The sequence below is a fragment of the Amphiura filiformis genome, chromosome 3 (assembly GCF_039555335.1).
Source record: "Amphiura filiformis chromosome 3, Afil_fr2py, whole genome shotgun sequence".
Classification (NCBI taxonomy): Eukaryota; Metazoa; Echinodermata; class Ophiuroidea; order Amphilepidida; family Amphiuridae; genus Amphiura; species Amphiura filiformis.
Window position 1 is genome coordinate 76790221 of NC_092630.1, and position 25887 is coordinate 76816107.

At 37.4% G+C, this 25887-nt stretch overlaps 2 protein-coding genes across 6 annotated transcripts; one reads left to right on the forward strand and one right to left on the reverse strand.

Annotated features, from left to right (window-relative positions):
* Positions 1 to 15372, reverse strand: LOC140149155 (agrin-like). Of its 3 annotated transcripts, XM_072171343.1 has the most exons (9): positions 15038 to 15368; positions 10738 to 10836; positions 8607 to 9059; positions 8367 to 8482; positions 6162 to 6387; positions 4576 to 4728; positions 3706 to 3876; positions 1994 to 2170; positions 1 to 499 (listed from the first exon to the last, which is right to left on the reverse strand). In XM_072171343.1, the coding sequence occupies exons 1-8, from the start codon at positions 15081 to 15083 to the stop codon at positions 2076 to 2078; spliced, it is 1359 nt and encodes a 452-aa protein (XP_072027444.1). In that variant the 5' UTR covers positions 15084 to 15368; the 3' UTR covers positions 1 to 499; positions 1994 to 2075. The 3 variants fall into 3 exon arrangements, with proteins under 3 accessions (XP_072027444.1, XP_072027445.1, XP_072027446.1); XM_072171344.1 differs by lacking the exon at positions 10738 to 10836; XM_072171345.1 differs by lacking the exons at positions 1 to 499; positions 1994 to 2170 and having other exon boundaries at positions 3712 to 3876; positions 6151 to 6387; positions 15038 to 15372.
* LOC140149157 (uncharacterized) lies at positions 14985 to 25666 on the forward strand. Of its 3 annotated transcripts, none has more exons than XM_072171348.1 (9): positions 14985 to 15100; positions 19752 to 19851; positions 20511 to 21065; positions 21350 to 21453; positions 21884 to 22109; positions 22947 to 23099; positions 23549 to 23718; positions 24108 to 24284; positions 24817 to 25666. In XM_072171348.1, the coding sequence occupies exons 2-8, from the start codon at positions 19779 to 19781 to the stop codon at positions 24144 to 24146; spliced, it is 1320 nt and encodes a 439-aa protein (XP_072027449.1). In that variant the 5' UTR covers positions 14985 to 15100; positions 19752 to 19778; the 3' UTR covers positions 24147 to 24284; positions 24817 to 25666. The 3 variants fall into 3 exon arrangements, with proteins under 3 accessions (XP_072027449.1, XP_072027447.1, XP_072027448.1); XM_072171346.1 differs by lacking the exon at positions 14985 to 15100 and adding an exon at positions 15868 to 16025; XM_072171347.1 differs by lacking the exon at positions 14985 to 15100 and adding an exon at positions 19339 to 19491.
* The last annotated feature ends 221 nt before the right edge of the window (positions 25667 to 25887 follow it).

Here is a 25887-nt window from a genome sequence, read left to right on the forward strand (position 1 = left end):
TTCGATTAAATGGGTTATTTTATTTGGTTTTCAATTCCTGGAGCATTTAGGCAAGTGACAATTTTGTACAAAATGTCTTCAAGCCATGATGTTACGATCTTATAATATGAAATTGGTTAATTTTTTTTTCAAACCTGATTTTTGGCATATTTGTAATGTTTACAAATGTCCCAACTCACACCAAACGGAATCAGCCAAATTTGCTCTCTCGCTGTCTCTACCTCCTCTCACTCTCCCTTCCCTTTTTTTCTCTCTTCACATCTTGCCCATCATTATTGTCTTCTAGTGCAGTGTAAGTTGACGGAATATTTATTATGGGCTTCTTAATATAAGTTGTAAGGTAAGTGCAAATTCATCCAGACGTTTAAAATAACATCCTTAGGATACACATTGTCCAATCTATGATCAATACGATATACATTCTACTCGGTGACGTTCCCATGAGTTTTGATCTAGGGAACTAGAGGCTTGTCCGATTCAGGATTTATCTTGGGTGGTGCTGCAAATTCGAACAAAAAGAAGACACATATTTACATGGTTAATTATATATGATCATCCTGCTTTTTCCAATTGGCTTTTGACCATTTTAGTTACAGGACAACACCAAATTCACACCTCACCGAAACACCCGTTTATACCCCACTCCACCCCAACACACCCCCACGCAACAACAGCATACGCATACTATTAATCAACATTATTCCCAAAGCTGGCCAGTCAATGTTAAAGCCATTTTGTAATAATATTTCCTGAGCAGCACTACCTATTTTCAGAATTCTGTTCTTTACACGATTGTAATTTACTCTAGTAAACTAATATACCCTGCAAATATCTTGTAGGTGCTATAGTTGTGACACAATCCGAGATTTTGAATAAAACGACTGAAAAGGTCGTTTCATTATTACGATCGAATATTAGCTGAACCTGTACGCTATGTTTATGACACTGTACGTAGATGATGCGTGCAAGAAGGTCATAACACAGCACAAGAACCGACGTCAATCACGTTCAACGAAGTGGCTCGCATTGGGATCGACATATCTGACCAGACGACGGTGGACTACATTATTCACTGTGGCAACAGCCAATATCGTAAACAAAACAGACAATATGACGGCAACACTGCCTGGACATTGGACGCCCCGTGCCGAGTTGTGTTTTTAGCTCTATTGGCCCCGTTACAGAAAAAAAATGCACAAAATATATTTCTCAGTGAATGTATAAATTTTAACATAAAAATAAATATTTTGGGATTCAAAATGAATGTGAAGAAAAAAAATATTATAGCCGGGAGTGAGCGGGACTCGATCTCGGGACCCTATGCACCGCAGGGGACAACGTTTACCAATACACCACGCTAATGGGGGAAAATTTTAGGTATATATCATAAACATACCGTGCGTTATTCATACAAAACATTCAAAAAACAGTACTGACAATGGGGTTCACTGACGAACCTCAACGGATTTAGACTGATAAAATAGTGCTTAATAACATACGTACAGTTTTGGAATAATTTGAGACATTTTTGTGTTTACGTGTAAAACCAATGACGATGTCAAAATTCAGCCAATCTTGGCCGCCCCCCCTGATATCTGACAGTGAAAACGACCATTTTGTGGAGCAGAACTACAAATCTATTTTATATCAATGTTACAATGTGGCTTTAATATGAACAGCAAGCATAAGGCATCAAGGTATTAGTTACCATTTGTAACAAATCGAGGGTTGAGAGCCAGAAAGCCTCAACTCTATGAATCACATGCTCCCACAAAATGAGCATAAAGTTGCCAGGGCACTATAGAAGATACAGTGCATTTATCCTGAAAAAATCCAATAGAAAACAAAAGACACTGTGGAGAATATATTGCTTTTTGAAGACCAAAGCAACTTGAGACAACTTTATGCTCATTTTATGAGAGCTGCTCATAGTGAGTTACGGCTTTCTGGTTCTGAACCCTCGAAATATAGGATATTTTTACAAAGTCCTTACTTTTATTCCCTTGTAGTGCAGCGCATTTTCCTTCTCCAATAAATGTGATTGTAGAATCAAAGCATACTTCTTTTTCATAAAATCATCGGTTGTAAAATGAAACCATTTCTTTGTCAACCATTGCACACACCGGCGCCTCGGTCAGATCACAGTTTGGACTATCACGACTGCATGGATCTTCGTAAAATATATTAAAACAAGCCAGATAGTAGAGTCATTTTTAGGTTTTACGTGATCACGAGAGCAGAGGCAGATTCGAGAGTCGAAATCGATTCTTTGAGATAATTAGAATAAAATAATATAAGCTTCTGTGTCACTCCTGTAAGCGTGGGTTACTCCAGGAGGGGGTAAATCCATAATACCCTGGTCAAAAATGAAAAATGCTTGGATTACTGTAAAAAGCATGTCAAACTATTCGTCTTCTCACAAGGATTAACGACGTATGGTTACGGAGATATAAGACAAAAAATCCAAATGCCAAAGGTCAATCACGCAGGTTCAAACTTTTAGAATGCTTAGATTTCTTTAAAAAAATAGTCTGAACTTGTTCATCTTGCCATAAGGATTAAACCAGTAGCACTGCCTACCTTGTTTCCTTTACCGCGTTAAATAGCACAAAAGGCAAAGGTCAAGAGAGTTAAATGGTGATTGACCTAGTATGTCCTGTATAATTCGTAACCAAATGTATGAGGCAGTGTAAATTATTTTAATCCTGTGACTAGATGAAACATATGAGCCTATTTTGATTGAAGTCGGAGCATTCTAAAATTTGACCCTGTGCGATTGACCTTTGAACTTATGTCTTTTATAATCCTTCTGACAAGGCGGACAGTTAAACATGCATTTTACAGTAAACCCAGCATTTGTCATTTTTGACCCCTGTATTATGGATTTATCCCTCTTGGAGGTAGCCCACACATTTGGGAGGTACATTAGAGCTTATTTTATTCTAATTATCTCAAAGAATCGATTTCAACTCTCAAATCTTCCTCTGCTCTCGCGGTCACGAAAAACATAAATATGACTTTACTTTTCTCTTTATTATAATTTATTAGCAATTGTTTAAAAGACACGACCTGTTATCATATTGTTTCATATTCACAAAGTGAGTGATATCCTTGTGTATTATTCATCAAATATTTAAAAACTCTTTATTTGTGTTTAAAGTGAAATGCGTCTCACTTATTTACTATCTGCATGCACTTGGGGCAATCTGTGATAATTTACACATCAACTAGCCTTGAATACATACAGCAAAGGAATTAAGGTACCAGTTATGTTCACCCCTGTATATCTTAAACAAATGTTAAAATTAAACCAGCGGCCAATATCTGTACACTTTTACGCTGATTTAATTTCAGACCTCATTTGGTGCAATCGGCTGAGAATTAAAGAATTGGTGATCGACAACACAAGAAAGAAACCAAATCAGAAGTTGCACTTTAATGTTCTAGTTCTCTTGTTCGAGAACGCTTTGTGTACAAATCAATAAAGCGTGCAATGGAGCAATATGCAACCCTTCCTTTGGATTTTGGATCACCGTGTCTTTGTCTCTGGACCGATTTCAACAAATGAGGTTTTAAAGCACAGCTAAAAGATATTGACTCATGGTTCTTGTTCTGACATTTTGTATTTATTTAAGATAATTATGTACAGTAATGAAAATAATTGGTACCTTAATTCATTAGTATTAATTATAGAAGAAGTTATACCTATTGTTCCTTCAGGACAATATCCAAATGACGAGAACATAATCCTTGCTGCTGCTGGATCTGATGTCCTGGCATGACAATCTGCCAAACCCAACTCGCACACATTAGGATAGGTGACACCATTGGAACCACATACAGGATCTTCTATTCGTTCACAATAATTCGGGCAGACTGTCGAAAAGGAAGAACAAGGTCGATATGGAGCAAAATACGTTTTTGTTCATATAAAATTTAAATTCCGGTATTTAATCATCAATGCAATTCAATATGTCGAGGGTTGAGAGCCAGAAAGCCTCAACTCACATTCTCATGCTCCCACAAAATGAGCATAAAGTCGCCAGGGCACTATAGAAGATACAGTCCATTAATAATGACAAAATTCAATAGAACACAAAATTAGTAGAATTAATTATAGTTATTTTTGAAGACAAAGCAATGTGCTAACTTTATGCTCATTTTGTGAGAGCTGGTCATATTAGTTTAATCTTTCTGGTTCTGAACCGTCGATGTTAAGGGTTGAACTAGTAAACGGGAAAGTTGTCGTATAGGTGGCTTCCTAGTGGCTTTGGATATGACCACTGAACTTCGCTCCATGACCGCTTCAATGACCGCTTCCATTATTATCTTCGCTGGAAAACATGCGGATCGTCTCATTACTGATGAATTCATCCGACCTCCCTGCCTACCTGAGTGACAAAACTGTCTCCATGAACAGAAAGTGGAATTTTGGATTTGTCTATGTAATAACTGGACTTAATTCTCTCATAATTTTTAACACATATTTCAAAATATTTTTTGCTAAAGAGCGGTATCGTCAACATTTGAATATTGACACAGCGTTAACCATAATTGAGCATTTCAGATACTTACGTAGAGGCGCATTCGCACAGCTATCGTTGAAGGCAATCCCAACATCTGCAATATCATTGATGCAGATGAAACGATTAAATTCGCATTGACTACGGAATGTAACGTTGATACTGCTGCAAACAGGGGCTGCAATCGGATCACACTTTGGGCAACCTAGGACAAGAGAGATAAGGTCAACATCAGAGGAGGCTTAAAGGCATTCCTACAATGCACTATGATTGGGAAATTTGATCAATATAACCTAATTTTAAAGGCAAAGTTCCCATTACCACACACACAAAATGGTAATTTTAAAACTGCAGCCAACGAGCGAATAGTTGAGACTTATGACTGATATTTGATTTTCTTACAGGAAACATTCATATTGTCCCACTGCATTAATTTTATTCATAAGTCTCGATGTTTTGCACACAATCCCAATGCAAGGTATGATCAACTGTACCATATGTGTACAAAAGCCAGACATACAAGGTCAGAATCCCCATTGGGTTGTGGGAATGTCTTTAAACATCCTCTGGGTCAACATGGTCAAGTAGAATATTGTGTAAAACCTTTTTGCAGATAGATAGGGTTAGCGGAAGCAGAAGGGACACGTCTTCTATAAAATCCTCATAGAAGATCATTTTAAAGCAGTAATTGCCATGTGCATCTTCATTTTAGGAAAAAAAAACATTTTTAGACCAAAATAGGGTCAAATTCCACAATTTTGCGCACTTTGTTCGCACTGACACATCACACCCAAATATCCCAGTAAAACCGGGACAAAGTATGGTCATATCCCTTAATTTTAATGCATCCACTATCAATGCTCGGGAAACCAACAAATTACATGTTATTCACGTAATATTGCTTAAAAAACACGGAGAAGCATATAATGTTCCAAAAAGTAACAATTAATGCAATTGTTAGTGGTATCGTTCGAGGGAGCACTGAGTCAGACTAACCAAAGGGGCACCTGCAATTTTTCAGCAGTGTAATGGGTTTTTTTTCACAATTTGCACCTGGTGCTACAGGTTCAATACCACTAATTATCTGTTACACGGTTTTCAATGGAGAAAATGGCTAATATAGTAACTTCGACAGGAATTATCATATTCAGAACTCTCTAAGCTAAACGCTACCAATATAATATCAGGTGAAACTAGATGATTTACATGCTAAATGATCAAAAACTCAACATAGGTTGACCCGAGACTTTTCTTGTTTTAACGCACTGAAAATTAAACACCTTAAAATGGCAGTGCGGCCTTGAAGCTGAGCTAAGTAGAGCGAATATTTACTAAAACCCGATGCCATGCGGATGAAATTTGGTACTATTACAACAAAAATGTCATATGAGAGAAAATATATCATTTCGATTTCGAAGCAACAAAACCCAAAATGTACTTTTTTGGCTATCATAACCTTGCCAATTTCAGTAATTTTAAAGCAGTCTTTTCAGATGCCATACAATCAAATAGTTTCTCGTCTTATCTCCATGCATCGCCTGGCCTATTAGTGGTATATAACCTACACTACTGAATCACCATCACTCACAACAGCGTTTCTTTAATGAAGTTGAAAACCGTAACTTACCAAGTGCTTACCTTTCAAAGGTCCTGATCTAATACATTCTCCATTGTAGGCAACCTGTAGTGTGTCGTCCTGAAGTAGACACGACGTTCTCTCTAAATCACATCTAGAGAAGTCATAGGTCATGCCGTCAGTGCCACAGACAGGTTCGTACACTCGAGGACATTCCGGTCCACATGTGTTGTTGCAACTACCCCGATGCACGACAGTCACTGTTTCATTTGTCAAACACGCATATTGCTTGTAATGTAAACGAGAAGTAATAATTCGAGTATAAGATGACCGTAAATGACATGGTTTTAGTCTGTTGGTCTGATTAGCTTCATACATATGTATTTTATCATACTTTCTCTCTTCTGAATCCTTCTAACATGTCTAAGTCCTTGAGAATTTATTGGTTTGGTAGTGAAGTCGAACATGCCAAATACAAAGACATGTAATTTGACATTCCCTGTGCTCTTAAATGGGGGCACTCGACTTTGGAAGTGATGGGGATATGCGGACAGCAGTTCGAAAATATGGGGTTTTTTGGTGAGAGCCTAGACGCCGAAAATGGGGCCTTTCGGTGAGGAGCCCTCCCCCCATACTATGTTATATTTCTTCGTACTAGTTTACCTGTATTATTGCATCGTGATTGCCTACCACATATACACACGGAGCTTATATGCCTCTTCATACTAGCTTACCTCTAGATGCCACCCTGATCATGCTGATTGGTATTGCCTATCATATCATCTGCGCCACATACAATGTCATACCTCTTCGTACTAGCTTAATACCTCTATATGGCATCCTGATTGGTATTGCCTACCATCTGAGCCACATACTATGTCATACATCTTCATACTAGCGTACCTCTAGATGACATCCTGATTGGTATTGCCTACCATCTGAGCCACATACTATGTCATACATCTTGGCATACAGCATTTTTGCATGCTATTATAGATGACATCCTGATTGGTATTGCCTACCATCTGAGCCACATACTATGTCATACATCTTCATACAGCTTACCTCTAGATGACATCCTGATTGGTATTGCCTACCATCTGAGCCACATACTATGTCATACATCTTCATACAGCTTACCTCTAGATGACATCCTGATTGGTATTGCCTACCATCTGAGCCACATACTATGTCATACATCTTCATACAGCTTACCTCTAGGTGACATCCTGATTGGTATTGCCTACCATCTGAGCCACATACTATGTCATACATCTTCACAGCTTACCTCTAGATGACATCCTGATTGGTATTGCCTACATCTGAGCCACATCTATCATACATCTTCATACAGCTTACCTCTAGATGACATCCTGATTGGTATTGCCTACCATCTGAGCCACATACTATGTCATACATCTTCATACAGCTTACCTCTAGATGACATCCTGATTGGTATTGCCTACCATCTGAGCCACATACTATGTCATACATCTTCATACAGCTTACCTCTAGATGACATCCTGATTGGTATTGCCTACCATCTGAGCCACATACTATGTCATACATCTTCATACTAGCGTACCTCTAGATGACATCCTGATTGGTATTGCCTACCATCTGAGCCACATACTATGTCATACATCTTCATACAGCTTACCTCTAGGTGACATCCTGATTGGTATTGCCTACCATCTGAGCCACATACTATGTCATACATCTTCATACTAGCGTACCTCTAGGTGACATCCTGATTGGTATTGCCTACCATCTGAGCCACATACTATGTCATACATCTTCATACAGCTTACCTCTAGATGACATCCTGATTGGTATTGCCTACCATCTGAGCCACATACTATGTCATACATCTTCATACTAGCGTACCTCTAGATGACATCCTGATTGGTATTGCCTACCATCTGAGCCACATACTATGTCATACATCTTCATACAGCTTACCTCTAGGTGACATCCTGATTGGTATTGCCTACCATCTGAGCCACATACTATGTCATACATCTTCATACTAGCGTACCTCTAGGTGACATCCTGATTGGTATTGCCTACCATCTGAGCCACATAATATTATGTCATACATCTTCATACAGCTTACCTCTAGATGACATCCTGATTGGTATTGCCTACCATCTGAGCCACATAATATGTCATACATCTTCATACAGCTTACCTCTAGGTGACATCCTGATTGGTATTGCCTACCATCTGAGCCACATACTATGTCATACATCTTCATACTAGCTTACCTCTAGATGACATCCTGATTGGTATTGCCTACCATCTGAGCCACATACTGTGTCATAACTCTTGGCAAGTGGGCATTTTTGCATGCATTTATCAAGTTTGGCTTCGGGACCTGCTCCTGCTCAAATAAAAAGAAGAAAAATATACATTTATATTGGTTAAATAATTGCATTTTATAAAAATTGAAATAGTAGTCCTATAAGATTTATGATTTGGAGAGGCAGATAGAGAAATGTACTAACCAACAAAAGGTTCCAGGGTGGTTGCAACTACTGTTGCCATTGTTGTCATTATATCTACTGTAATCCCGCCAACTGTTGCAGCTGCTGGTCCTTCTGGAGCATTGGTGTATCCTGCATCACCTCCCGTCCCAGCACCCCCATCTGTTACAGTTCCTCCTTCTACCCCGGGGTCTGCGACATCCTCCTCCTCCGAACTACTACTGCTGGTATCTATAATTGCTTGTATTGGATACCATGGATTCATCTGAGCATTTTCTTCGGTTTCTTCTCCACCAATACCTCCTTCTTGCTGCCCACATGGTGAATACTCAAATAGTTCAAGGTTGTATTGTACTTTGCAGGCTCTCTTTTGGAGGACACATGCATTCCGGTAGGTAATGCCATCTGTACCACAGACTCGACCAGTTCGTTTCAGTTGCCATGAGCAACCATCGTCTAGTATTTCCTCACATACTGATGGAAAATAAGAAAATGTATTGTGGTTATTATTTGTACAAGGACAGAATACAGAATTGTCGAAATATTAAAGTTTGTCAGTTTGGAACACTTTGGTAATAAACGCACACTCGATAAACTTACAACGAAGTACTTATTGAAATTGGAGCGGTTGCCGAATAGGGTGCAACTCTACTAGTCTTATTACATTGTTCAACATCTTCGCCGAAGGTCGATTTTTCTTATTCAGGAGCACTAAATTATCAAACTTAAAATAATCTTGGGCCCATCATGGGCGCCCAATGTAACGGGAAAAATTATTGAACCTACTGCCATCTTGAAGTTGCAGTTGCACATTGCCAATCATGTCGCCCTCTTTGAGCCAGTTTCATACTCCTAGATATACATGTTGGCAAAGTGTGTCATGATTCTGTATCTCAAATTCTTGAACATATTCACTATCGACAGTTTCAAACCATGATATATTATCGTGTAATTAGCGAATGTGCTTCAAATGTATTCAGGTAGTACGCTTATTTGAAAGGTTCAAAATGATTAATTCCCTGACACCTGTGAGGTTGTTTTCACAGACGTTGTGTTAAATGTAAGAGGGAATCCGCCAAAAGGACAGATCTGAGGGACCCCTTGGAAAAGTGTGAGCGTATGGTTAAGTGTACTATACAAAAAAAAAAACATTTTACAAATCCCTAAAACCAATTAACATGCTTAATGCACTTTTTTTTTTTTTTTTCTACAGCGGCGAGCTACAGGAAAGAGCTCGGATTTACAATTACTAATTTACAATTACTAATCTACAATAAAATGACTCATTATACATAAGTATTTAATACATCTTAGATACATTCGGATGCATTTAAAATTTATTTGAATAAAGTGTTATTTGAATAAAATAGTTTCGTATTAAGCTTCACACGAGAAATCTAAGGGCAACTATATAGATCCTTGACATGACAGAGCCTTGATATCAGGAAAAAGATTATACTTGCACTGAACAGGGTATTGCCGGATTCGGCCGGCTCAATCTAGTTAATTCAATTCCCACCTACTTACTCATCCTGTTTCGTCATAATACACATAAACACTAAAAATATATATTATTATTATTATTATTATTATTATTATTATTATTATTATTATTATTATTATTATTATTATTATTATTATTATTATTATTAGTGTATTGTTATTATTATTATTATTATTATTATTATTATTATTATTATTATTATTATTATTATTATTATTATTATTATTATTATTATTAAAGCACATTTCTATAGTGCTCTACAAATAACACATCGCCTTTGCTCCCAAACGAACAAGACAAAATACATATGGAAAACAACAACAATAAATTACACATTCTCAAGAAAAAGGGTAGAGAGGAGATGGAGGGCATTAGAGGTGGACAGGGAGGTGTAGTGATCAAGGCAAGGGGAGGGACAGCTCCCCCTTTGGACATCTTGTCATCATACTTGACCCTCCTCAGTTGGATGTTGGCCGCCGCGATACGATATTTTACGTTTTATGCCTTTTTTGCCCATTTTTGTCAATAATGTTTTCCCTTGAAAGTCATCTCCCATCCCCCATGCCCTGATGATGATGATGAGAATGACGACGACGTCAATGTTGATCACAAAACATGCACAAAAATAGAATACAGCAAACAACTTACACTTGTATTTAGTGGGTTTAGAGGTTGAAAGGGAATAACAGCAACAATCACGCTGAATACCAATAGTCGGTGCATATTGTGAATACGTTTCCTCGTCACCTTTGGGAAAAAATATTTATAATATTACATGTATTGATTCAAAATAATAATAACAGACACTCGTGGTAATACTAAGTTAAAACCATAACTTCCGATCTTATAATATGAAATTGATCATTTTTTCAAACCTCAGTACAAGAATATGAAAGAGCAATCATTTGGTGGAATGAGATGGATGAACCCGGGACCTCCGATGTTTGTATTGATCGTATAAATGCAGAAAGGGTGGGAGAAAGGATAGATGGCTTCATTAAATGTAATATGATATCTATACTTTAAGTAGCATTTGGCTAGATGTAATACTTCCCTTATTGTTTCTGACAAAAATCAAATATAATGTTTAATGTGTCCGTTATTAAGTAATTGTGAATATTTTCACAAAGTGCATAACAATAGGATGCTAAGGGAAGGTAATCGTCGCCCATAATTAAAGAGCTTCCTCAAAGCAAAGTTTTAATTGAAATGATCATGTTGACGCACTTTTTAAATCGAAAATTCAATGTGATTGACCTTTTTGGGCTCCATTTAGTTGAAAATACAATAAAACACACAATAAAGTCCTTAGTAAATTTTTAAAACATAAGGAAATATTTACTCACCCAATTCAATTCAACCACTGACAAACTCGAACTAGAATACAATATATTTCCAAATGACTTCTTGATGCAATAGTCTAAGTTTACAGCAATATTATGATTGTATTCTCAACATTTTATAGAAAGAACTTAACACAATTACAGATAATTGTAAAGTGCTTAACCTGCTTAAAACTTTTGTAAACAATTTGTCTTCCTAAATTATCCTCACTAATTAATCTAGTATAAACTGAATAGGAAAGATACATAAGTGACTCATTTCCATTGATAAGGAATATTAAGGACTTGCAGAGGAAAGTGGACACAACTTCTCAGAAAATGAAAAGGATACTATCAAACCAAACAAACTAGTCATACCGGCCGTCCACAACTTCTTTCAGTGTCCATGTGTATACATGCAGTTAACCCGTTGTCATGGTTGTCAGTATTTTAAGATCTCTTTGAATCGATCTCTTTTCCAGTTATGCTGTTTGTAACTTTTCAATATAAAAGTGTTAACGGAAAACCTATAATGAAAAAGGTATTGTCCCTTCCTTGCGGAAGGTATGGCCTCTCGATAGCCGCCCATCCTTAATTTATATTGCATAATTATAACCACCATGTCCACAACGGGTTCACCATGATCTAGCAAAGAACTGATCCGAATCATACCGGAGCACCCGTCACTCAGAAGTCAGAAGCCCCCCAGTGGCGTAGCCAGGGGTACGGGCCGGGGTGAAGTCGCCCCCCCAGAAATCTTCAAGGGATAAAATGGGACGGCAAAGAGTAAATTTTTATTAAAATGGCTGAAAATGGGACAAAGAATTGACAAATGGGGACAATTTGGCTTTGCTCCCTCACAGCACTAAAAGGCTGGCTACGCCCCTGCCGCCCACTATTTAGAAAACCCGCAAGTTAAAAGACCCGCTCAGGGCTGTTTGTTTCAATTTAAAATTACGCATTTTAGCAAAAAATATTTTTATCTGAAAGGTAGCACCAATACAGGATTTAAGAAGAACACACCCTTTATATGATTTCTTGATCATTTTCCAATATTTATCATGTTTGAGTGATGGTCCTGGTGCAAATCTGTTGAGGAAACACGCTTTTCGAATTAGCGGGATCAATAAATGAATCCTAAACCATGTAAAGCAATGTAAACGCATCAACTAGCGAATCGCAATTCGCGCGATTCATTCTCTGAAAAAAGACCTTTTTTTTCCTGGTCACCCATGTGTACATTGTGAAACTTAACTGACCCCATGGCCTTGAGAAATGTATGAAACATATTTTAACCCAAAAGAGAAAGGTGTGAAAAACATTCTTCCATTCTAAACTACAATGCAGCACATTATGTGCATTGCCCCATTGGAACGGTCCAAAAAGTGACCGTACACCACGAATGAGCCGTAAAGTCGGTCCCGGTCAATTTTGTTTTATTTGGTGTTTAGAAAATATATGTCATAAGCTTTAAAATGGTATATCATTTGACTTCAAACGATATCCAGAAGAGGGGTTATGGTTTGTTGAACTCTGCTCCTCTGCTCAATGGTACCTTTAAATATTATTGTGTCTCTTTTTCCACATTGCTGGTAATAAATGTCAAACAGTCATAATTGGCGGTCATTTCAAATTATCCCCAAGTCAACGAGGTTCAGGAATGTCCTCTCATTGTTAATTGTTGGTTAAACATGTAGGCCTACCTAGACAAAATACAATGCTTTGTAACCCACCACTTGAACAGGATTTAGCCAAAACAAAGACTAGAGCTATTTAAGAATTCTATAGGTAGACGCTTATTATCCTCTTCAGCAATAGGATTATTGATTGGTTTAAAAGGTGTTTCACTGGCGCTATCAAAATGAGATACATGTCGCACCAAATTGAGGTACCTATTAATACGACCTTCATGCACATTTTACACTGTAACTTAGAATATAATTTGTCGCCTTTACGGCTCATTCGTGGTGTACGGCCACAATGGGTCTATTTGTACAATCCCAATTATCTCAGTGACGCGTGAACAGTGAAACGTAATGGTTCTTGAATCTACAAAAAAGTTTTTGATTTTACTGCCGACATTTTAAGTTACGACCCCTAATCCATAGGGCCTATTTTTATTGAGACACCCTGTACACTAGCTTCAAGCAGGGCTTCAACAGTTCAAGAGAAAAGCGGCACTCTCTTGCTCGTGGTGAGCGTACACACTATTTGCATCTAAATGTGTCGTGTGCAGTTGATCAAGATTTCCCGGCAACCATGATAATGTACTGATTCTGATTCATAACAAATCAGGTACATGACTAATGAAACATGGGATGGCTGTCACTATGGAAACAAAGTGCAAAACTTAAGTAGGTCTGGTGTCAGGTTTTATTATTACCAAATAAGGATTTATTTACTGGATAAATATTAATTTTGTGGACCTTGCACAAAAATAGTTAATAAACTATAGTTATAAACTAAAAATTGCTGAATAATACCAGAAAATGTGTCATGTTACATTTTAGCGAGAATTGCTTTTATCAGTCTACCCGGTCGGGCCCCGATCATATTCATTAACTCTACATCTTGAATTAAAGGCCCATTCAGATTTTGGTACCTTAGTCATTGTCATAGATGTGCTAGCATAGTCTGCTATAGTGGTTCAGCTGAAAGCCGTGTATTTAAGACATGAATTTGTAATTTATAATTATATACTAACAGTAAGCCTATATAATTTAGCTACGTGTATTTGAATGGGGCTTCAATTAAAGTAAAAGTTGAGATCACTGATTGGGACTTTAAAGGAACACGTCGAATTGAGATTTCAGCAAAAGTTGAGATCACTGATTGGGACTGTAAAGGAACACGTCGAATTGAGATTTTATAATTATCAGAAATCTAGGACTACGTATTGTTTCGGTGCCCGGGCATGGATCGCCGTAATGCGTCACCCGTAAATTCAATGTCCGAATCAAGCAAAATTTTATTTTTGGGAAAAACCTTTTTTCGTGAATAAGCAATATTGTGTGTATTGCCTTAGATATTAACTGGGTTTCCGTGAAATTATAACTTGAATTGGATACAGGCCTATGCATTCCAGTTACAATCACAATATATAGTAGGCCTACTCATAATACAAAATCTATACATATTCCTAAAAGTTAGACATTTTAGGGCAGGGGTGCAAATACATTAGTTTCAAATTACACTCTCTGAAATTATGAGTGATCAGCTGATTAGCTCTTCTGGCTAATAAGTATAAGTTAGGTTAAAATATGACTAAAACCAGTTAACCCACAAGTTAAGTTAAAATATATATGACTAAAACCAGTTAATATGGTTAACCCACAAGTCAATACACAATACACGATTGAAAGTGAAATATGACTAAAACCATAGCTGTTTCTTAGAACTATTTGTACGTGGACTCCAAACAGCCTTGAAATAAGTCCCACATTCACGTATAATTAAGTTGTTTCCTTGATAAATAATGACAACCAAATTAACCAACAAAACATTATGCATAATAAATGCCTGCGAAACTGCAAAATGGGCAAACAATGTCCAAACGGTTGGAGTAGGCCCCTACTCGCTTTTGGTGCATGAGGTCGCGGGTTCAATTTCCGGTGATGGTAACTTACTGGGGTATTGACGTAGATTGAATGCAGACACTTCCGCTCTCCTCATGATTCATGTAGACTTGGGTAAGTAAGATAATTCCGTCCTTCTACGCCGTCGGTCATGTGTAGTCACGCCTATATCGCTGTCAGTTTCGAAAAGAGTAGGGTGCTAGCCCATACTGTCCCATATCCATGCTGGTGCTGTTTGGATACTCACATTAAACAGACAAGAAGTCCCTTGAAAGGCTGCAGTTTGGAGGAAGTTATCATCACCATGCATCAACCAAACCATGCATTAACTTAACAGCATCACTCTGTGCTTTGTAGATCGTCATGCAAATGTTTGTAATATTTAAATAAATAAATAAATAAATAAATAAATAAATAAATAAATAAATAAATAAATAAATAAATAAATAAATAAATAAATAAATAAATAAATAAATAAATAAATAAATAAATAAATAAATAAATAAATAAATAAATAAATAAATAAATAAATAAATAAATAAATAAATAAATAAATAGCACATATATAGCACTACAAAATAGCTTAAATTTGTTTGGAATTATTTGTGATGGATTAGCATGTGTCCCTCACGGACCAACCTGGGTAAACAAACAAACAAACAAAGATGATAAATGGTAAAATATATGTTTGGCAATTTTAATAATGCCGGAGTACCGTAAACACGTAAAACAGTTACATTAATTCGTTACAAAAAGTACACATAGCACTACCTAAATCATTGTTCTACAAATCCGCTTTAATGCTAGGAGTGGAGTGAATCACTTCACAAATTCCCTTCCTGTGTCATTGCTATGAAACTACTCATACTGTCACTGCTTTGCTGGGAATTTCAATTTCCGTTTAGGTGAAACGTTTAAAACATATAATATATAAAATAATAATGTATACAAATTTATTTGATTCACTTGAGCCATTTGTCATAGGACGACGTAGATTTGTATAATACTTCTCAACTTTCACAGGAATTCAGCGGTACGAGTAAGTAGATTTTGTATTAATTAATTATGCAAAAGTATGATATCATATTTTATTTATTTATTTATTTATTTATTTATTTATTTATTTATTTATTTATTTATTTATTTATTTATTTATTTATTTATTTATTTATTTATTTATTTATTTATTTATTTATTTATTTATTTATGCCTATTTATTTATTTATTTATTTATTATTTATTTATTTATTTATTTATTCATAAATAATAAGTCAGTACGTAAATTTGATATTGCTTTGTCACATTCAAATGATAAATGGTAAACAGTTCCAGACGAATGTGGACTCTTCAATCTTTACAGCAGGTCTAACGTACACACTCCCGGGGGTTCAATCGCATACTATAGTGGTACCCATGCTTGTCACAGCATCTCAAAATTCGACCCTAAATGGCATATTCAAGGGTTGCAAATTTCACCCCTTATTAGCGTAAGATATTAGAAATTTTACCCCCTAAACGGACCCCTAAATGCCGTAATAATGTGTATGACAATTTTCTCACTTAAATATGACTAGGCCCATACTAAAGAGAATAAACTGGAACCATACATATTCATTTCCTTTGTTTTGGTTTATTACTTGTATACATACCTAAGTAGGCCAACCAGCATCTCCAGAACCTTTTCTGCAAATAAGTGACCCTTAACCAGTGTTAACGTCGAACATGTCGAAGATGGGTTTAAATGACGACCCTAAACTTCGAAGATTACCCTTAAAAGGTACCCTTTTGATAAAGTGGCGTCTACGTCAGCAGGTCAAAATTTGACCCTTTTCGACGTTTTTGTGATTAGCATTGGCACCATATCCCACGTGAACCCCCGGACGTATACTGCATTTTCCTTCTTATTAAAAGAGACGGAAGACCTTTACCTACCTATTTTCACATATGTCATAATTTTCATGAAAAAAGGGCGGGGCAAATGGACGACAAGAAGAATTATTAATGAAAAAGGGCGAAAAGTTATGGAAAAGGTTTCAAAAATTGTGAAACGAATGAAACTGTACCTCAAAATTTTGCGGCTGTTGACAACTTGGGCTGTTTTTGTTATATAATACCTGGAATGTAAAAATAGTTACTAATGAATAAAAATTCTTGAGAAAATTTTTGTTGATCCTTAATCCCTCCCCCTCCTCAACCCAACCCACACTTATTTGATTCTTGAGTGCTCTGGCTAAAAAACATTGGGTCCGGGGGGTACTCCAACTTTGGAGTTGACGCGTATGTAGGGCTGTTAAGACCCCTTTTTCAGCGTCGCTGTCCCAAAGACCCACGATTTCTTTACAAAAACATGCTCTGTCACCCGAATACCCCTTTATTTTTCCATCTGATCTGTCACCCAAAGACCCTTATTTTTCAATTTGAACAGCAACTTTCATTTATCACTGATTTTGTTACTTATTTTTGAAAACATTTGAAGCCATTTAGAACTTGAAATTCAATGTTCGAGGTTTCTGTGGCGCTGTTTCGGCACTCACCCAAAGATTCCATTTAAAAAAAGTTCGTGCTCTCATCCAATGCAGGGCTGTCAACTCTCACGCATTGGCCGTGAGTCTCACGCATTCGGTCACTTTCTCACGGTCTCACGCCAAGGTAGTAAAATCTCACGCCTAGGTATTAAATCTCACGCAAAGAGGTGAAAAATGAGTAAAATCTCACGCATCGTCATGAATAATTTGTTGTTCTACACCCCTCCCCCGCTTTTCACATTCTCGAGCGCCGTGGCTCAAGTAATCATCATGGTTCAAAATGAACATTGGAGTCGGCAGATCCCGGTACGCCTCTGTCTCACGCCAAGCAATTCAAAAAAGTTGACAGCCCTGTCCAATGACCCCATATTTTTACATTTTGGTCTCACCTAATGCCCCTTACTTCATCCCTACACCTATATCCATTTCATATCGAAGTGTCCCCCGGCATTGGGTCAACCTTCTTGGGCTGTTGATGAAGGGAGTGACAAAATTTAACTTTTTGCAGCCCCCGGTACGCCACTGAAAGTTCATGACCTTATTGAGTGATATGATGTTGCCATGGTATAGCAATAATCATAATAATGGGAAATAGTGGTGTCTTGAACAACTTCCTTCCAATCAGGTACGTGTCCTCGTTTTAGTGGTCATTATGTCTTTGATGCGGAAGACAATAATCAAAATGTTTGTTCTTTTGGAGTTTTTTGTTTTTTCCCGTATATTATATCCACCGATCAATACGATAAATTACATCAGTTATTATTTGTTAAAAATCCTTTTCATGCTTTTGGGGTCCAAGAGGGGCAAAGACAAAAGTTTTGTTCTAATCCTGGTTAGCATAATTTTGGTCCTGTGTTAGTGTGATAATTGTTCAAGATGAGTTTTGGTGTAAAACGAGCCATATTTGCGCGCTTCGTTCCCTTTTGCCTTTCCCTTCTTTTCTTTTTTCCTCTTTTCTCCTCCTTTTGCATTTGTCTTTGCCTCTTGATTTTAGTTGGAGGGTCGTAGCCAGCGATGGGAGGGGGAAGCAGGGAGACAGAGTGCCCTCTCTGAAGCGATACAATAATAGCTGCAGGCGATTTCCCAGGGATGACTTTGGTATGATGTGTGGCTGACTTATAGGTGTGACTTAGGCAAAATAGACAACTTGAATCAGATCAAAAGATTCCAACATTATAACCGATTTCTCCTCCGACTGGTCTTTACTATGTGAGCATTGGTCATTTTGACAGAGTGAAAAAATAATTACTAAAAATAATTGTGGAAGCTCATTTCTGTCAGTCAGTCGGGGGAAATACGCCCGGTCGAGGTAAAAACTTATCGACTGCCAACTAACACCAAGGGAAGCGAACAGACATTTTTTCAGCAGGCGGGTAGATCAAGACCAGTACCCCCTCCCCCAACTTTTGAAAGCCACAGTTGTGAGGGTGACGATTTATGATATGAAGTTCTCTTCATATTTCTGTTGTCATTTCATGTGAAAGCCTGTGTTTGGGAGTGGCCTTCTCTCCTTTCTCCTTTTCCTAGCTATTTTCTTCCATTTCTTGCTTTGTTTATCAAAGCTATCTAGGCCAGTATGCATTTTATTAGCCTACACTTGCTACCCAGGCTTGTACTTTTTGATATGAGCTTGGAACGGTCCATGGATTTCCCATGGATTAGCATCTGTCCCTCATGGACCAACCTGGGTAAACAAACAAACAAACAAACAAACAAATGTACAGTTCAGTAACTGAAGAAGATTTGGTTCAAATTGTTCATTTCCGCATAATTACCATGACAACTCAAAATACGTCCACTGGTTTAACTGACGTACAACAGGAATTAATTGGTTACGAACTCGTGACAACGTCCAAGAGATGTGATCGTTTTGAACTTGGTCTGAAATAACATTTCACTTTTGAACTGACTCACATCAATAGAGAGAAAGTTTGACAGCTCTATCAACAATTTGTTTTGTTCAGCTACACATATCATAACGTAAGTCTTGTAAGAGATTCATTGGTATTTGTGATTATAAAAGGTGTCATTTGGGTTTTGATTTTGATTTCGACGCATGTGCATTACGATAAATTCGACCAAAACGACAAAGTTGTTCCATTTCAACTTGAAATGGAGCAACCTTGTAAAACCTACATCATGTATATAGTCAGATAGTTGAGCGCGTACAGATGCAAGCCTTTGAACACATTTTCATATAATTATCAATTCGGTGTTAATTTTATTTTTGTTTTCAACAGAAAAAGTGCAGCTAACTGAGTGACAGAATGCAGCAGATACTTGTATTGGGTGTGGTGGTTTTAGCTGCCTTCGCCTCGGCTAGGCCAGCAAGGAATCCAAGTATGTTATCATTTTAAATTATGCTTGTTATAATCCTCAACCCATGTGTAACAGTAAATATACTATTCTCATTACTATACGCAATTTAAATCATTCTGCATCTGCTCATGATGCACTTATTTTCCGCTGTTCCATCCTCAGACGATGCGACTCATCTCTTCTTTCCTCTACCTCATTTGTCATGTTCGTTTGGTGCTCAAATAAGTTTAAGGCAATGAAAAGGTGTAAATTTATTATTTTCTTTTTTAACGATGGTAAAATAATTGTCCAATGTGATGTGTTCTCACAAACCTTGACCATAGTATTGTTTAAGCAATTCAGGAAAACAAACCAATTATTACATCTGCTCTCAGTATCCGAATAGTTACCCAAATCCGATGGTTCAAGGTGATTGAACTTTCCAGGACCTAAGTTTTCCCATACATTGCTACTAACTATAATATTAAGAATACCAGAAACAATTTAATTACATTTTGATATTAACATAGTAACGTAGGTATAATAGAATGACTGTTTATTGTTAAACGTGTGTATTGTGTAATACTACTTATTATTATTTTTCTAGAAATTATCAAATATTAGTTTGGTGCAGGTTGTGACATAAAAGTGGTAAAACATTTCAAAAACATAATGTGTAATTCTCATTTTTCCTGTTACAGTTTGCAGACAAATCAGGAAAAATGGCTGTCCAGCAGAACTTAAGCAAACAGGTAAAGTGTGTAGTAAAGATGGGAAAACCTATAGAAATGCCTGTCTCCTTGAAAAGAAATCGTGCAGATTTCCCTCTTCAAATCTAGCAATCGCTTACTACTCACCGTGTGTGCAACAGCAAGTGAACCCTCAGCCACAGGCGGGTGGTACTGCTGGAGAAGAGACCGTCATTGGTGTTGACCCTGGAGCAGATTATGGCAATGAAGCGGGTGATACTCCTGATGGACGGGACACACCGGATGTACCAGACAATCAGGAACCAGGAGATACTCCAGATGCTCCCGACGCGCAGGAACCAGGCGTTCAGGGGAATAACACGGGAAATGCTGCAGCACCTGCTGGCGGTGGATCAAGTAGTAGCATGGGCAGTAGCTCTGAGGAAGTTGGCGCAGGTGGTGGTGGTGCCGGTGGTGCCGGTGGGACCGGTGGGACCGGTGGTACCGATGGTGCCGGTGGTGCAGGACCTACCATGGGACCGATGGGATCAAGTCCGGCTCCGCAAAGTAAGATAAAACATTGAATAGCAGTTAGGCTACTATAATCTTTATTCCTGGTGCATGATTTTTTTTTGTTCTTTACAATAAAGAATAAAGATGTATGCTTAAATTGTCATTATATTTAAAATAACAATTTTGATCATGTTGATTTGCAGCTACTGTACCATTACATGTCGATGTCAACTGATGGTCAATGCGTAGTCATTGATCATTGTTGGCGTAATAGACTCAATTAAGAGTAACCTATTTATGTTTACGATGTTGATGATCCTTTATATTCTTTTGAATAGGTCCTGAACCAAAAACCTGTCCAAAAAATTGTCCCAAACCAAAGGCACAAGAACAGGTGTGTGGTTCCGATGGCAATACTTACGAATCTGCTTGCCTTTTACGAGTGAGTTTTCTCTATAATTGTATCAGTTTTCACAATAGAGATTATCCGTGTTCTATAAGCTGCATATCCTATCAGCGACTGCTATACCTGCATGTGCAACCATAACTGTTTCAAATTAGCCCGCCAAAGTCATGCAAGTAACTCCGAGGTCGTGCATTGAATTGGTTTGAATGAGGAATACTACGGGAACCGTCGCCTTTTGTTAGAAGTCACACATGAGTAACGTGGATAACCTCTATGAATTGTGAATCGATGATCTTGATATTCTAGTTCCATACATATTTATAAACTGTATGAGTGGATATTCATACGTATAGTGGTAGATAAAATGAATACGGAGAAACAAGGTATTTCTGTTTTCTCGTATTCATGGTATTTGTGTGCCATTCATCGTTCACCGTATATTTTATCTTGAATTATCTTTCTCTAGCAATACGCTTGTAATACCAATGATACAGTTGCTATGCTACATGTTGGATCTTGCGGCAACCACACATGCGGACCAGAATGTCCATTAGTCTATGAACCAGTCTGTGGAACAGATAACAAGACCTATATGTCCCGATGTGATTTAGTGAGAACTGCTTGTTTCATGCAGGACCCATCATTGCAGGTTACATATAATTCAGAATGCGCTTCAGCAGTTCAATTGAAAGGTGAGTAAAGACGTGACAGACTAGCTCAAATTTTCATAACCATTTTTACCTTTGACAATGTTAACTTTGACAGAACAAAAGCGCTGTTAAACGCTTAAAAGTGCGGTATTAGCTTAATTTCCATGGGCATATTTTCCTATGACAGACATTTATGTGCAGCTAGTATTCCGACGAGTATAGGACCTGTTTTATCTTAGTTACCAACTATACTCTGACTCTGATCGCTCAAGAAAGATTAACCACAAAAATCCACTAACCGCCGCCCCTCCTGAATTTTTCAGACGGCGCGGTCACTGGACTTTCGCGATTCGTTTTTCTTGCGCCATGTGAGATAGTGATCATAGTCTGAGCTGAGTATAGTCGGATAAAAAAGAAAAAAAGGTTCTACTCGTCGGACTAACAGCTAGCTATTGACGAATCCAACGAGCCAAGTCATGGTCAGGATTTGGTTGGCCATTACTGGGTCCCCGCACTACCAAACTGGTGTTGTGACTGCCCAATTGGGTGGATTAAAGCCGCTTAAAATTCGATGTTAGATTCTTTTGTGTTGTAAAATGTCATCATTCTTTTGTCCACGTGTAACACGGGTGATAGAATGCAGTTTAAAATACCCTCCAAGGCCGCATTTCAGGTGAGATGGAGCCGTTGGGGACCCAGCTATGGCTGCCATTGAGGTGTAGGAATGCATGAAATTGGATTCGTCTATATATATCATTACATCAACTATATTGCATAACCAAATAGTATAGTTAAATACAGCAAGTATACCTAGTCAGTCAATGCATAATCATGATCATAATGCACTCTTTCCTGCCCATCCATTCTATCCCAATGCAGCATGTAAAGAATGTGAGCCCAAACCAGATCCCGTTTGCAGTTCAAACAATATGACATTCCGAAGTCATTGTGAATTTGAACGTTTTGTTTGTATCTTTGATGTCAGAGGAATTGAAATCGCTTCCAACGACAGCTGTGCACATGCACCGCTTGGTAAGTAATCATCAATATCTACCACTGAAATATGAGTACATTCATATCAAAGGGATACATTTGTCGTCTGCTGCATGTATGTCTTTTTACATGATAACTAGTTTAATACCAGACTCATCTCAAATGGAGGTCACTTCAAATCACCCCAAATCACATAGTTTTGAATGCTTCTTATATCCTATTTCCTAACCATGTTACTTGGGGATACCGCCATTTGAAATAAGTCATGTATTTATTTGTATGTAGCATTTGACAAGTGCATCCTTTTAATATTTATGATTTTGTCTAAATAGGGCACAGTGACGGATTATTTAACTTAAAGGGTTCGATTCTGGTAACTCTATACTTGTTCTCTCAAATCAGATGTTTGGAAAATGAGCATGTTGTGTCAGTGCCGGTGAATCCGGATTAAAGGATAATATTTCATTCCATTTTTGTTTCTCTTCCAGTTTGTCCCAACTATTGTCAAGAAATCGAAGACCCTGTATGCGCTTCAGATGGCATGACGTACCCGAATGTGTGCGAGCTAGGTGTGGCTAATTGCCTTGCAAAAGAACGGGATCAATGGCTCCACAGATCTCATTTATATCGTTTGGTGTTTGTCCAACCGGAACTCCAGGTACAAAATATAAGATAATTATTTTGATTTGAGTTTGTCACGTCAAAGGTGCCTTTGTACATTTACAGCGACGGAAAGCGCCATGAGAGATTTGTCTTGACCTTGACAAAGATTTTTCATAGAATGATTTGAATGACAATTTGTTTGACAATCAAACTTAATTTGATCGGACATGTTGGAGAGGGAGAGAAGATACAGCATAAATATTCACCCAATGGCGCTTATATGCTCTCTTTACATAACTGAATTTTAAGACACAAACTAATAGTTATGACACAAACTAATTGTTATTGCCTAACTTATGTTTGGTTCTCGTTCATGCGTCTTTACTTAGATCTTCTATCGCAACAATTTGTTACATAAGTTTATGTCATATTATTATCAACCAGATCCATGCAGTCCTGATGCCCCTGAGTGTGAGTTGGTAGAGGAACCGGTGTGTGCACAGAACGGCAATGAACAGATTACCTATTTCAACCGGTGTTTCTTTGACAAGGAAGTGTGTTTTGATCCTACCACCAAATTTGTCTCCGAAGGTAGATGCATGCAGACACCAGGAGGAGCAGGTAAGACATGGTCCAGTACAGACCCCATTATTTGAATTGATATCAGTTGCGAAAAAAGAGATGATGCACTAGGAATGGCTCAAAATTGGTCAGAATCAGCTAATTAATTTTGATTCTCTTGACACTGTGAATTGAGAATAGCTTGGGACATCATGAGTTGCTTATCTATCGTTAAGCTTGACGTAACCTTACAAGTTTTTGACAAAATCCGATTATGCTTTCATAGTCAATATCTCCCTCTTGTCATTTCAAATTTGTCGCACTTTAAAGTTTCAAATCGGAGGGTATTGGCACTTGCGATATTTCTATAGAAGCAACTTTAATCACCTGATGGACAATCTCAAAACCCAACTTGACTCATGGGATAAACATGTGTAAAGTTTTTTGGATTCCTCCTCAAATGCAATTTCAAAAATCTAACATGAGGAAACCATTGCATCGCGCGTTCCGTCCTGGTGCTATTTGTATCACTTTTATGACAGGCAGTGTTGTCTAATTAATAATTATCTTTATGTGTTCTTGTTACTTGCAGCTATCTAATCCGATTCAACTAGCTGAGGATCAACTAAAATATGCCAAATCAAATGTCTAACACAATACTCAAAAGTTTTACTTTGACTCGCAGCTAAAGATATATTTGAATTGAACTTCTGTAAAAAGTTTGCTGCTGTAAATTTGAACAGTAAATCCATTAACAACGGACAGACCCTCAAATAGCTTCAGTAAATCATTATTATATTGATTGTGTATAACAATTACAAAACCAAATTGGACGATTGGTTTCGTTCTGTCCTTCTGTGCTCTTCAATTCAACAAAATAGATGTAATTATTTTCTTATGTATCAATTACTCCATTCCATAACTGGTGTAAAATTAATGTGTTTTTTTCTTATCAAGTTGTTGATTTCTTACTTATGCATCTAAAAAATGGTCACCAATAATTTGGGTTGATTGAGAAGATTATTATTATACAACTCGGACATTGGAGCAACTCAAAAGTTTTGTGCGCACTTTCGTGAGCTAAATAACAAATTATCTAGTGAATAAAATGAGCCCAGCGCTTATCGGCCATGTGCTCTAGCGTTGCTCTAGCAATTGTAGTAGATTCAAATTAAATACTGATGGTTGTTCCGCTTTTTAAGAATGGTATTTACTGCTGACAATAAGCAACATTATTCCAATGGGAGTGTTGGGAAGTAGGGGGTGTGATCGATGGGCTACATATATGGGTAAGAACTTTAACAGGACAGTTGAACTGAAATACTATTATAATTATTATGTTTCCTGTACAGCTACGTTTAAGTTACTGTTATTATTTCTTTTTTTGTACGTAAAATGCATTGTTGATATTATTAATAAATTTGTATAAAAATGATGAAAAACGGACAATGTTTGACTTATTTTCATCATGCGTTGTCATTAATGAGAGCCCCTAAACAGGGCCAGATGCTGCTGGCCCCCAGGGGCCCAACCAAAGTTGGGAGGATAAAACAAAATGAAGGTTTTAAAAAAGTAATTTGGGAATTGTAATTGGTGATGCACTGGTTTGGAACGAGAAATAAATTACAGTGATGGGTGGAGTGGGATGCAGCACTTGAATCCG

Bases quoted from the DNA above. Each gene is read 5' to 3' on its own strand.
- LOC140149155 (XM_072171343.1), bottom strand. From the start codon at position 15,083: ATGAGGAGAGCGGAAGTGTCTGCATTCAATCTACGTCAATACCCCA. The intron at 4,729-6,161 runs GTAAGCACTTGG...CTCTTGTCCTAG, and splicing joins TAGATCAGGACCTTTGAAAG to GTTGCCCAAAGTGTGATCCG. The intron at 3,877-4,575 runs GTAAGTATCTGA...CCTTTTCGACAG, and splicing joins CTGTGCGAATGCGCCTCTAC to TCTGCCCGAATTATTGTGAA.
- LOC140149157 (XM_072171348.1), top strand. From the start codon at position 19,779: ATGCAGCAGATACTTGTATTGGGTGTGGTGGTTTTAGCTGCCTTCGCC. The intron at 21,066-21,349 runs GTAAGATAAAAC...TCTTTTGAATAG, and splicing joins ATCAAGTCCGGCTCCGCAAA to GTCCTGAACCAAAAACCTGT. The intron at 21,454-21,883 runs GTGAGTTTTCTC...ATCTTTCTCTAG, and splicing joins AATCTGCTTGCCTTTTACGA to CAATACGCTTGTAATACCAA.